At 55.2% G+C, this 12,004-nt stretch overlaps 1 protein-coding gene across 1 annotated transcript in view; it reads right to left on the bottom strand.

Moving 5' to 3' along the window:
• Nucleotides 1-11,204, bottom strand: part of PRTG (protogenin) — a 35,621-nt gene extending 24,417 nt beyond the window's left edge. Inside the window, exons 1-2 of the mRNA XM_081965029.1 lie at nucleotides 10,932-11,204; nucleotides 9,899-10,204 (exon numbers count right to left, since the gene is read on the bottom strand). Of these exons, the coding sequence (XP_081821155.1) occupies nucleotides 9,899-10,204; nucleotides 10,932-10,995 (370 nt within the window). The 5' untranslated portion in view covers nucleotides 10,996-11,204. The remainder of the gene's footprint in view (nucleotides 1-9,898; nucleotides 10,205-10,931) is intronic.
• Between the last annotated feature and the right edge of the window lie 800 nt (nucleotides 11,205-12,004).

Below are 12,004 nucleotides of genomic sequence, written 5' to 3'. Positions count from 1 at the left end.
TTCAATAAACGGCAATGCTGCTGATAAGAGGGAGTCTTATCAGCAAGGTCCTCTTAGGGTCAACTGAGCAGGCAGGAGCCCCTTTGCCTGCCTGGAGTCTTTCTGGCTTCTTTACCCTCCCCTGCGCTCCAGAATGAAGAAGCACAAAAGTCTGGATGCAGCGCCAGTCAATTACAGAGACACCCCAATGCCTCCCTGGGAATTCTGGGCTCTGCTCTCTTCACAAAACAAGACAGAAGGACCCCCTTTTCCCTTCAGAAAAGGGCCCCAAGCCCCCCCCCCCCCCACAATCCACCTCCCTTTCTGCTGTTACCACCACACAGAGGAAACAGAGCGTGCACCCCTTGACTCTCCTCGAGGGCCACTAAGGGAGCGCCATGAAAGAACATTTCCTAGGACAGAGCAAAGGAGGAGGAGGGGCATTTGCCTTGGAACCGCTCCCCGGGGCTAGAACCAGCCTTCTGAAAGGAAGGTAGTTCAAAAGCAGCATGGGGCAGTAGGTAGGTCTAAGGCCCATGGCTCTCAAGTGGGAGTGGAGCTGGCGGGAGAGCCAACGGGGACCCTGTGCCAGAAGAGCATCCTGGGAAGCAAGGACCCTGCAGGCACCCTCCCCTCACCTTCCCCCCAGCCTGCTCTGCTGCAACAGAATTGCCAGAAGTGTGAATGGGGTGTGTGTGTGTGTCTGTTTGTGTGTGTGCGTGTGCTGAGCAACACATGGATCAAAGCATGAGGGGCTGTTTTTTCAGCACTGTGTTTTCCTTGGAGAGGTGTAGAGGCATAATAAATCCCTCTTGCTGGAGAGATGGAACAAAAGCGTTTATGGATAAAGAGGAAGGTTGCATTCCAGATGCAGTAATGAGGGAAGGTCCCAGCCATCTGTCTCTCCTGCCAGGCCTTATTCATCACCTCTGCCAGAATCAATCTCAGCAGGGGCTGCTCCACACAGGTCTCAGTCGCAGGAGGGCTGACCCACAAGAAGCAGGGCAAGCTCTGGGGTGCCCCCCCCAAATAAAATAGAGGAAAGAAACACAGTTGTGCCTAAGGGAGACCAATGTTAGGGGGGGGGTGTTGAAGGTTCCTTGGTACAGTTCCCAGTGCATCCACCCCCCCTCCCGGGGACTCTCGGCGTGGCATTGAGTCACCGTTCCATCTCTTGCCTCTTGGCAAGTGGGGTGCGGTGGGGCTTGGATAGCAGCCGGACTGTAGCTGAGACTTATGGAGAAAGGATGACTTAAGTGCATGGCAGCCAACTGACCCTCTTTCTGTCCAACAGATAGCAGCCACACACATGCCTCCTCCTCCTCCCCTCCCTTCCTTTGCAAAGAGTTTTCTCCCCGGCAAAAGGAAGGGGCCCTTCAGGAGGCAGGATGGCCAATTGCTGTGCCAGGAGAGTCCTGTGGCAAAGACTGGCTCCAACAGCAGCGGGTAAAAGGGGAGGGGATTTTGAGCCCCCAAATCTAATGTCACCCTCTGCAGAAGCTAAAAAGCCAACCATCCATGGAGACCCTGGGGCCAAGGCTGGAAAGAGAGGAGCTCACAGAGGCAGGGGCAGCTGGCTTGCTGACGGGTGGGGTTGGTGCCCCCCCGCCCAAGGCCTTGTTCCTGCACAGCAGTGAGCAAATCTCCTCTCCCCCAATCACAGCCTTCTTCCAAATGGCCCGAATCCACCCTTGCCTCAGTCAAGGGTTCCTGGCCAGAGAAGGCAGAGAGGGCCTGGCCCTCCAGATGGCCAGACCCTCTTCCCCACCAGGCCTTGAAATCTGCAGAAGCACTCACTAGGTACAAACCGCTAGCGCAGATCAGGAGGCCTGTGCCACCCTTTGAAAGGGAAGGGCAGGGGTAGGCATGTGCGTAGGCATTCCACGGGGAGGGACGTGAAGCAGGGCAAGATGTGCAGGGTGCCTGGGGAGGAGGGGCAGGTTCAGGGGGCAGCATTTCTGCAGGGTTGGCCTCCGTGCAAGAAAGCAGAGGACCAGGAGAACTGCCCTCTTGAAACCCAAGCCGTCCATCTCTTTGTAGAGCTGGAGAAAAAGAGGCCCTCTCTCAATCTTCTTTGATGGCCGGCCAAGCTGGGGAGGGTCCTGGTGACTCCAAGCACCCCCCTTCTCTGCCAGACCCCTCCTCTCTGAGCAGATGAATAGCCTTCCTCAGCAATGTCTGCCTCCCCCCCACAACCAAAGAATGCCAATCTGGAGACTGGAGGGAAGCGGGGTCAGCTGTGCTGGCCGGAGCAGGACAAGCGGCTGCCTAGTGCTTCCAAAGTGTGGCCTGGGCTTCCAGAGGTCAGCCAGGAACCCTGGCAACCTCCCCCTGGCCCACGGGAATGCTGGGCGCACTGTGTGGCCAGGCAGCTTTTGTCTCTTGCAAGCAGACCAGCAGTCGGGGATGGGTGGAGGGCTTTAAGCCAAGAGACCCTCCTCAAAGGAGACAGTTCTGGTTGTAAGCCCATTTGCCTTTCCTGCGCATGCATTGGGGCTTCATTAAAACTGGCCTTTCCTTTGATCCACGGAGGAGCACAGGGGTTGCTATTGCAAGGGCTGATGAGTAAACTAAGAGAAGCATTCATGGGGATGAAGAAGCAACTTCTGAAGCAGCCCTTGTGGAATTTCCTGACTTGCCATGGGAATCCCTCCTGTCCAGAGCACCCATTAGCCAGGTTAAGCAACACCCAAGGCCCCCCTTTGCTCCCTGAGCATCCAGTGTGCGTGCTAAGCAACACCCAAGACTACCACCCCAGCAGCGTTGTCTCCAGTACGTTTTAAATGACAGCTTCTTGATACCCACAGACTCAAAACTCTACAAGCAAATCAGGAATATTTGGTCCTTCCTTCATTCAGGGTAACCTGTAATGTGATTTTGGATTTATAATAAGGAACACGTTTTTTTAGTTTGAGAAATGGAAAAGCAGCTCCAGAGTATAGAGTTGGAGGATGCTGTGGAAATTAGGACCTCAGAGGAGGAGAACCCTTGCTGGGGGCAGGGGGGCCCTTCCCCCAACTGCCCTCCCAGTGGTGGATGAGGCCGTTGTATTCTAGGTTTAAAATAAAGGAGAGGCATTTAAAAGACTCCCCAGCACCAAGCCATAAGGAAAGATCCCGGTGCATGTGGGCTCCTGGATAAAAAGTTCTGGCCTTTGACCTGGGTCTGGGGTAGCAAAGAAGCTGCTCACAGATGTGCAAGTGGGCAGCAGAAATCAATCCCAGGTGCAGAGAGACAAGACCCCAAGACACCCCCCCTCCTCTTTTGCTCAGGGGCGGATGGGATCAGCTCCCTTCACGGAACTGCCTGCTTAGGGGGCTCTACTCCGCTCTGCCCAAACCTCAAAAGCAGCTTCTTCAGGGGGGCCACGGGACGCACCCCCAACCCTGTTGAGCTGCACCCCAGAGAGGCACGGAGCCTTTGAAGGAGCCGAGGGCTGGAGAATATCCTGCACTGAGCCTGGCACCAAGTGGGGAGGAGCAAATCTTCAGAAAATCTTTCCCTGCCGCCTGCATCGTTGTCCTGGGCTGCCACTTGGGAGATACCCACTCCTTCTGTCACCTTCCCAGCCCAACGCCATCTTCTAGAGCTCCGGGGAGCCAAAGGCAGCGAGATCAAGCATGACGCCCCGGGGCTGACTTCCTTCGCGTGTCCTTAATACACACAGACACACACACACACACACACAGCAGCCAAACTGTTCCCCAGCCAATGGGAGAGCGGACAAAAAGGCTGGTCTCCTATAGGAGCCTAAAGGTTCTTTCCCTGGGCCAGACGAGGAGCTTGTTAAGCACAGCGCATCCTCACGCAAGGAGCCCCGTGGTTCCTCCCTGCCATATTTTGCTTCAGTTTTTTTCCCCACAGAATCCTGAAAAGGAGGAAAGGCACAGCAGCTGCCCTTCCCTTCCCTTGCAAGGGAGCTCAATGCAGCTAGCGACTGAAAAGGGAAAGAACCCCAAAGTGTTTTAATACATCTCAGCACAAAGTAAACACCAGCTGTCACCCGATCCAAGAATCTCTCTGCTGCTCTCCCCCAAGGGGACCATCCTGGGGCTCTGAAGCCGCTTCCTGAGCAGCAGCTGAGCCTTTAGGGCTCAACACCAGCCCTATAAGTGATGCCCACAGGAGACTTTCCACCTGGGAACCGCCTGGCCCCATGCAGCAGCTAAGGCTCTCCAGATGTGGGAGTCTGCTGCTCAGCTCCCTTTGCTCTCCTGCTCCAGCAAGGCAGCCAAGGCCACTCCCTGCTCCCTGACAGATGCTCTGTAGACCAAGACAAACCCCCTGTGCCCAATAATGGACACAAAGAATGGCAACCCAACTGCTGAGCTGGCACCTCCCACAACTGCCGGAGCTCATCTCCCATGCTGCTCCACTATGGTTCACCAGCCACATAGTGCCCTGAGCCCCACACAGACCATGTGACAGCAGATTGTCATGGATCAACCAAAGAGTGGAGCTTCTTGCTTGGGGTAGAAAATGGCAAGTGGGTAACCCTGGACGAGAGATGCAATTTCCAACAGCCTTCATAATGTTGTAAACAAGACAGTGCTTAGGAAAACCAGCCAGAAGGACGGAGTCCTCAAAGGTCCTGCTGGCCATATGTGCGTGTGAGGGGGGCTGCATGTCAAGTCTGCTGCAAATCCAATCAGGCTGGAATTTTTGCTCCCCTTAAGGCAGCTTCTTTCCGAAGAACACCAGGAGCAGCCAGAACCCCCTGCTTGGTCCTGATGGCTTCTGATGTGCTCCTCACTTCTGCCAGTTTTGCCCCCATGGTAGCTAGAGAAGCACCTCCTTTGGCAAAGCCAAGGATTCAGAGGAGATCCTGCGGACCAGCAGATCCATCTTCTGCACCCAAGGAACTTCCTTCAGCCCCACCTTCCGTCCAGCAACCAAACCTGTCTCATGCGATGCCACTTGCTAGCGGTGTTTGCATATTGACCCAGGAGCGCAATGTACGGCTCTGAAGGGGTTAATGAGGAATATTTGTTCCTCATTTTGCTTGGGTCTCAGGAGCTGACTGCCATGGCAAGAAGCCCATTCACACGTGCTGGGAGGCAGGAGCTCAAATTAGATTTGAGGATAGGATGCTACTTTCTCCTTGCCATTGAGCCCAGCACTCCCCTTGTGTGTTGGCAGCTGCTTCGCCTTCTCTCCCCAACACTGGTCAGTTGGTTAGTTAGTTGGTTCCTTCCTTCCTTCCTTCCACTTCTTATTCTTTTTTTGCCCAGACAAAAGCCTTTCCCGGCTGGGTGGCTGGGCATCGAGGCAAAAGCTTAGCATTGGGGCTCACTGTCCAGTGGATGCAAATGCCCCAGCCAGAAAGCCACCCCGTTTCTTCCCATCCCTCTGGTGATTGCAGCAAGTGCGGCTGAGCACTCAAAACAGGCAACCTGCGTCTTCACTTAGGTGAAAGTGACTATGAGCCTGGAAGTAATCAATCCCAGTTTAAAGCTGGGCCAGCAAAGCCACCCAAGAAAAACAGTGCCAAATTGAAGCCAAGATGGCTGCTGTGGGGCTTCTGCACATGTGGGCAGGAACCGTCAACCCGACCCCTATCATACATGCCCCTTGATGACTGACACCCTGGTCCTGCGGGGGACCAAAAGGCCCAGCTGTTCAGCGGAGAAGCAGGGAAATGGGGCCAGGAGGTCCTTTTGGCAGTTGCAGGAAGCCAACAAAGGCAGAGGAGACGGAGCCCCAGGAACTCACAAGGCAGCCCCAGGAGCAGTGGGAACCATTCTCATCCTTTTGTCTTTCAGCCTTATTCTTGTTCCACCACCCAAACTAACCAGAGGATAGGGACAAACCCTGGGTTAGTCTTCCACAGTTAACATGGGTATTAGAGGAACGTTTAACTAGGCAAACTTATTTGTTGACTATCTGGGGAAGACAAAGTGCCTGTGGGAAACCAGCCACAGAAATAGTTATTAAGGGGGGAAAGAATTGGCTTTCCTTTTCTGGACTTCAGGCTGTTGAGAAACGAAACTGTAGTTTTCCATCTTTCCATAACCCGCTCCTTATTCTCCATTTCCTATAAAAGCCGTTGCGAAATTCGGTTCCTTCTGACCTGAAATCCTCTTCAATAGTTTGCATTAGAATTAAAGCTGATGCAACCTCCTTTCTGCTCTAACCTGGAAAGCTAAACCACAGCCTGGGAGCATTGGGGGGGGGAGGGGGGAGAGGAGGAATAGGGGATGCCTCTAATTACTGGTGCTGTAGGAGGCTGTGAATAACAAACAAAGGTTTGTATTCCAAAAAGACCGGAAGTCTCCCCTGGAGGCTAAAACAGATAAGAGAGAAAGGATGGATCCAGTCAAGAATTTCCCTTCCTTGCCCAGAGCAACATCCGGAGGCTGAAAAAGCAGGAGGAAACCAGACTGTCCCTCCTTCCTTGAACTTCAGGAGGAACTCTTGGAGGAAATAGAATTCTCTAGAACTGCCATTTTCCTGGGTCTCCACAGCCAAAGCCAAACCAGTCAATGGGAAACCCCCTTTGCTTGCCTTGTTTTCCCCTGGCTTGCTCCTATGGGGCAACCTTCTGATGCTGCCACCCAGCTGGTCTTGGTCACAGGCTCCGGTGGCTTCAACAGGGCCCTTTTAGGGACTGCCAGGCCTGTGCCTGGGTGCTACCTCCAGGCGGAGTGGGGGGGGCACTGCCACTGGTAGTGGATGGGGCCAGGAGCAAAGGAAGCAGCCCCCATGGGCTCAGACAAAGTGTTGGCCGGGGAGGGCAGCCCTCACTCTGTTATTATTTATCTTATTTACTTATATCCGACCTTTATTATTTTTACAAATAACTCAAGGTAGCAAATGTCAACATACTTCCCTACAACCACCACCCTGAGAAGCGAGTTAGGCTGGGAGAGTAAAATGTTGTCATTTTTGCTCCTGTGAACAGGAATTGCAAAGCCATTTAGAAATGTAGTAAAGTAGATGAATCTGCCAATTTCTTCTCTCTGAAAAACAGCTGTTTGTTTGAAATAATTTCAGGAGGGTCTGCAGTGTTCCATGAGCCAGATTCTCCCTTAGTCCGAGTCCCACCTGCTGAGATACCAGGGCAGGGGGGGGGCAACTTCCCCAGCCAAGCTGAAGACTGCAGAGATAGGTCCCACTGAGCTCCTCTTAGTTAACAGGGCAGGCAGGCTGGCCTCAACTTCAAAGGAGCAGCCCAGCCCCCCCCCCCCAAATCTTCTGGCCCACTTAATCTTCTTCTTCCGTTGATATTAGCATTTTACCCTCACTTGGTGCCTCACAAAGAAAATGGAGGGGAGGAACCTTCCCCCCACTCTCAATTATCCTGCTGTGCATGAGAAGCCCTGCTGTTGGCTTTGCCTAGTCACTATCTTATCTTTGGGGTCCCCTGTAAAAGGAGGAGGCAAGGAAGAAGAAGGGGGACCTAGATGTGAGACCCATCCTTTCCTGCCCCAAGCCAGCCCTCCCCCCCCTGCAGAATGCCATCACTTTGATGGCCTCTCAAGATAAGGTGTGTGTGTGTGTGTGTGTGTGTGTGTGTGTGTGTGTGTGTGTGTGCGCATTCCTCAGGAACAATTCAGGGCAATCACTGAGGAGTTGACATGGAAATCTCCCCCCTGAGAGGAAGGTCATCTGCTCTTTTAAACCTCATCCTGGCCAGTTTCTAACCTTTTAACCCAGTGAATCCTTAATTTGCACATGAATAATGGAATGGTTGCAGAGAGTGCAACAAACTCCACTTCCTGGCTAACTTTTTAGGCTCCCTCTGTGTTGAGGCCTTAAACTCCACAGCAGATTAAAACACGTTAGAATTCCAAAGGCAGCACCCAAGATTGCACTCAAGGCACAGGAAGGTGCTGAAAGTCTGAAGAAAGATCCACAGGGTGGGAAGGTGGGCGGGGACCTCCCCCCCCCCATGCTTCTCCATGGGAAGGGAAGGGAAGAGCAGGAAGGCCCCTCCTCCACCTGCTGAGAATGTGGGGGTTCAGCTTAGCTACAAAGAAGAAAGTTGTTTTGTTCTTAAAGGCTGTAAAGCCATCACAGACAAGGGGAAACTCTTTCCTCTCAGCACAAAATGCTGGAAATTCAACCACCCATCCCCCAAAGACCATCACGGCAGACAACAGGCAGCACAGCTTAATTCCATCTACTTTCAGCCTTCTCACATTAATTGTAGGAGTTATGGACATCAGAATTTGGACATGCAATATTTGAAGCACACAAGGAAAAGACCATTCAAAACATTCAAACACTGTCAGCCTTCCCATCTGTAGGAAAAGTGCTTTTATCATCAATGCAGAGCTCCAAATTGTTGGAAATAATGAGGAGGCCCAACAATGCAACACCCCCTGCTTGATGTCTTCCAGACATACCTAGGAGAAGAAGCCACACAACTGCAGAACATCAATGAAGTCCAAGGCAGGAGAGCTCAGGGAGCAAGGCTGCCAGGCACAGCTGGAGGATGCTAAGCAGCTTTGGGCACAGGGCCAATTCGTGGAGACAGGCGAACTCTGGAGTTGGCCAACTGACAACCCAAATGTTGTGCACCTGCAAAAGACCTTCCCTGGTGCTTCTGAAAAGCTGGCAAAAGTTGGGAGGGGGCGGGTCTCCTTTAGGCTCCCTTGAGAGCATAGTGTGCTGCTGCTTTGCTGCTTCTCATCACTGAACACTACATACAGTCACCCCATTGAGGTATTTTCTCAATTCCTGAAGACATAGTATAAATGTCCTTTCATCCCAGTTTCCACAAGATGAGCACAGCCCCAAACCTCCCTCCCAACCACTTACAGGTTTAGTAGAAGTAGCTCCCAGGGAAGGGGGAAGTCCTGCTGCAGAAGAGACACCCCCTCCCCGGAAAGGCCAGCTCCGTTGCCAGATCAAAGGGGGAGCTGTTGCTGCTGGCCCTTCATCAACACCCCCCTCCCTTTCCGGGCCTGACACTGCCGTGTGGATGGCAGGAAGGATAGCCCCCCTGCACCCCACAGCTGGACCCTGCTGCATTGCTTGAGGGGTGCTGGGCAAAGGGTCCTTCCTGCAAGCATTGGCATGTCCATCCCTGTATGCCCTAAGGGCAAAGAGTTCCCTGGTCATGGAGCAGCTGGGGGAAAGGACCTGCTGGAGGGCTCAAAGATTCCCAAGATCCTTTCTTGCAGCTCCTTTTAAGACACAAAGCAAAGCAGGGTAGCAAACACAAGCACAAAATAGTGCCTTAGGACTCCTCTACCTCCACACCTAGTTATCTCTTGAATTATTGTGTACCACCATTTGGAAGTAGGGAATACCTTTAAGCTTAAAATGTAATTAGAATAAAGACCAGACATGCATTAAAACAATCGCAATCATGATCTAATCCCTTGATCTTCCTGACTGGTTATTTTAAATTGTGGTATTTTAATTTGGTTTTAATCATTAATTAATCTAGGCATTATTGTACAGACTTATGTTTAATTTGTTTTTATGGGGTTTTGTAATTTGCTGTATATAATGTTTTTTATAATGTTTTTATTCTGTCTGTACACCGCCCCGAGTCCCCTAGGGGAGAGGGAGCGGTTAACAAATCCAATTAAAGTAAAGTTAAAGTAAAGTAAAGTGTGTAAAAACTGTCCTGCAACGATGGGGTTGCAGGCTTAATACGGCATTTCTTTCAACAACTAAAAGGCAGATTTTACCCAGAGACCCTGAAGGCATCTTCACCTCCCACCCACCTCATCTGCCTTAAAGACAGGCAGAGAAAATGCAGGACATCTGAGAAGTTAACCTACCACAAGATCCCAGGGCCTTTGCTGCCTCTGCTGGGAAGGCGGGCGCAGGTGGGAGGAGAAGGCCCAGCCGCTTTCAGAGCATGGAACACACCTGCTTCTACAAAGTCAACCTGCCCTAAACCAGAGGCCCCGCCTCCGTGATGCACTGGAGCTGGCCCTCAAAGGAAGACATGGAAACTTACTTGCAAAGGTGAGATGCGCTTTCTGGCTGAGAACAGCGCCGTGTTTATTCAGAGCCAAGCACTGATAGACTCCTTCATCCAGCCTTTCGCCTGGCTTGCCGCTCTCCAGCTCACGTATAAATAAAGAGCCATTGGACAGAGAGTGGATCTGTTCATTTTCAGAAACCATAACTCCATTTCTGAGCCAGGTGATGGTGATGGGGACCTCTCCACGGGCCAGGCAGTCTAAAACCACCGCTTGCTTTCTGGCCAGGGTCACATCTTGAGGCTCTTTCACGAAAAACAGTTCACTAAAGCTCCTGATCCCTAAGGGAGCAAGAGAAGTGAAAGGTGAGCAGGAAAAGGCTCTTTTGGCCAGAGGCCTTTGACCCTCTTTTCAGCCCCACATCCCCAGGGGCCCCACCGTGGCCAGCAGCCTTGGACCCTGGGGAGAAAGGCTGGGCCTTCTGCTGCCCCCCCCCCCCCAAAGCTTCTCCTCCTCCGGACTCTCTGCAGCTGCAGAAGGGGCGCTCCAACGTGGCAGCTCCTGAAAAGCGGGACCATCTGGGGGACCAAGCCCTCCCCGCAAGCAGGGCCGCCCGGCGGAGGGGCCCGGTCGATCTCCCTTTCTGGAAGGAGGGGCGCGAGTCGTCTGTGAGGAGGCACGCGAAGGGACCTGCCGGGGAGGCTTTGTGAGCGGAGCGGGCAGCCGGGCGAAAGCAGCGCGCGGCTCTCCGGGAGCCCAGGCGCCCGAGGCCGGTTGCTTCGCCAGCCGCGGAAGGGACCGGGCAGCAGCGAGCGCACGGACGGACGGACGGACGGACGGACGGCGCGCAGTCAGGCGGGGCTCTGGCCTTCCCCGGACTGACCGGCTTTCCAGCAGGAGCGCGCTCTCCCCGTCGGGGCTCGCCAAGGGCCGCCTGCCCGCCCAGAGCGCACGTGCGCCCAGCGAGCCGGCTGGGCAGCAGCAGCCACGGCCTTTCGTCCCGTGGGCGGCTGCCGGGGCCGGACGGGCCGGGTCAAATGCGCGCAGCCTAGCCGGGAAGGGACTCACCTGGGACGGCGGCGAGCAGGAGGAGGGCGGCGGCGGCGAGGCCAGGGCTCAGGCGGGACGCCATTTAACAGCGAGCAACGGCGGGCTGTCCGGGCATCGCCCTCCCCGGACGGCCAGACGCGCGACCCCTGCTCCACAGCCCCAATTGCTTCGCTACCGCGGCCGGCCTCTGCCTCCTCTCCGGCCGCGCGCGGTCAGACGGGCACACAAAAGCGGGGAGGGGTGCTGCGAGTCCGGCGGAGCAGGGCAGGCCGGGCCGGGCGGAGGGCGCGAGGCTTCATCGACGCGCCGCGAGTCCGGCGCTACTTTTGCGGCGCTCGCCATTGGCCGTCGGCGCGGCCGGGGAGGGGCCAGCGGACCCCTGCTCGCCCCTCCCCCCGAGGCCGGAGCAGGCCCCTCAGGTCAGAGGCGGCGGGAGGAGGGCGCGTGCCCGCTGTCGGCCCCGCGCACTGGCAGCCTTTCCCTGGCCGCCCGCGCATCGCTTGAAGGGCGGCGGGAAGCGAGGCGCGCAAAGGGCCCTGACAGAGGCATCCCGTTCGCTGAGGGCGAGAGGGGCCGCCCTCGGTGGCCTTTCCCAGCCCGCCCCCGAGCGAGCGGAGGGGAGGGGGGAGGCCGCGCCTGAGCTGAGCCCGTCCGTCGCCTCCAAACCCCCCGGAATGCACGTGGGGGGGAGGGGAGGCGGGGAGCCGCCTCAGCCCAAGGAAGCGCAAGAAGTGGCGGCGTTGTGTTGCAGGCGATGCGAGCGCTGGGTGCCCCGCAGGTCATTCTGGGCAGCCGGCTGGACCAAAGGTATCCGTTGCCTTTGGTGACAAGACAAGCCGGGAGCGGAGCGAAGGCCCCCAGCCCGGCCACGCTTCACTTCCTGCCCACTTTGTGGCCGGCAAAGTTTTGCGCAACCCCGAGGAGCAGCTCCGCGACGGCCGCTCATTGAAGGCCCGAGGGAGCCCAGCTTGAGGCGGCGCTCTCGGCGCGACTGCGCTTGCAATCCGGGGGCGGTTTCCGTGCTCTCCTCCCCTGGGTGGTTGGCAGCCTTTTGTTCTTGAAGCTGCTCCCAGGACAACGGAACCTTCCGC

The sequence above is a fragment of the Natrix helvetica genome (assembly GCF_964273705.1).
Source record: "Natrix helvetica genome assembly, chromosome: 12".
Taxonomy (NCBI): domain Eukaryota; kingdom Metazoa; phylum Chordata; class Lepidosauria; order Squamata; family Natricidae; genus Natrix; species Natrix helvetica.
Note: the sequence above shows the minus strand (reverse complement) of the source record. Positions and strands in the feature narration are given on the sequence as shown.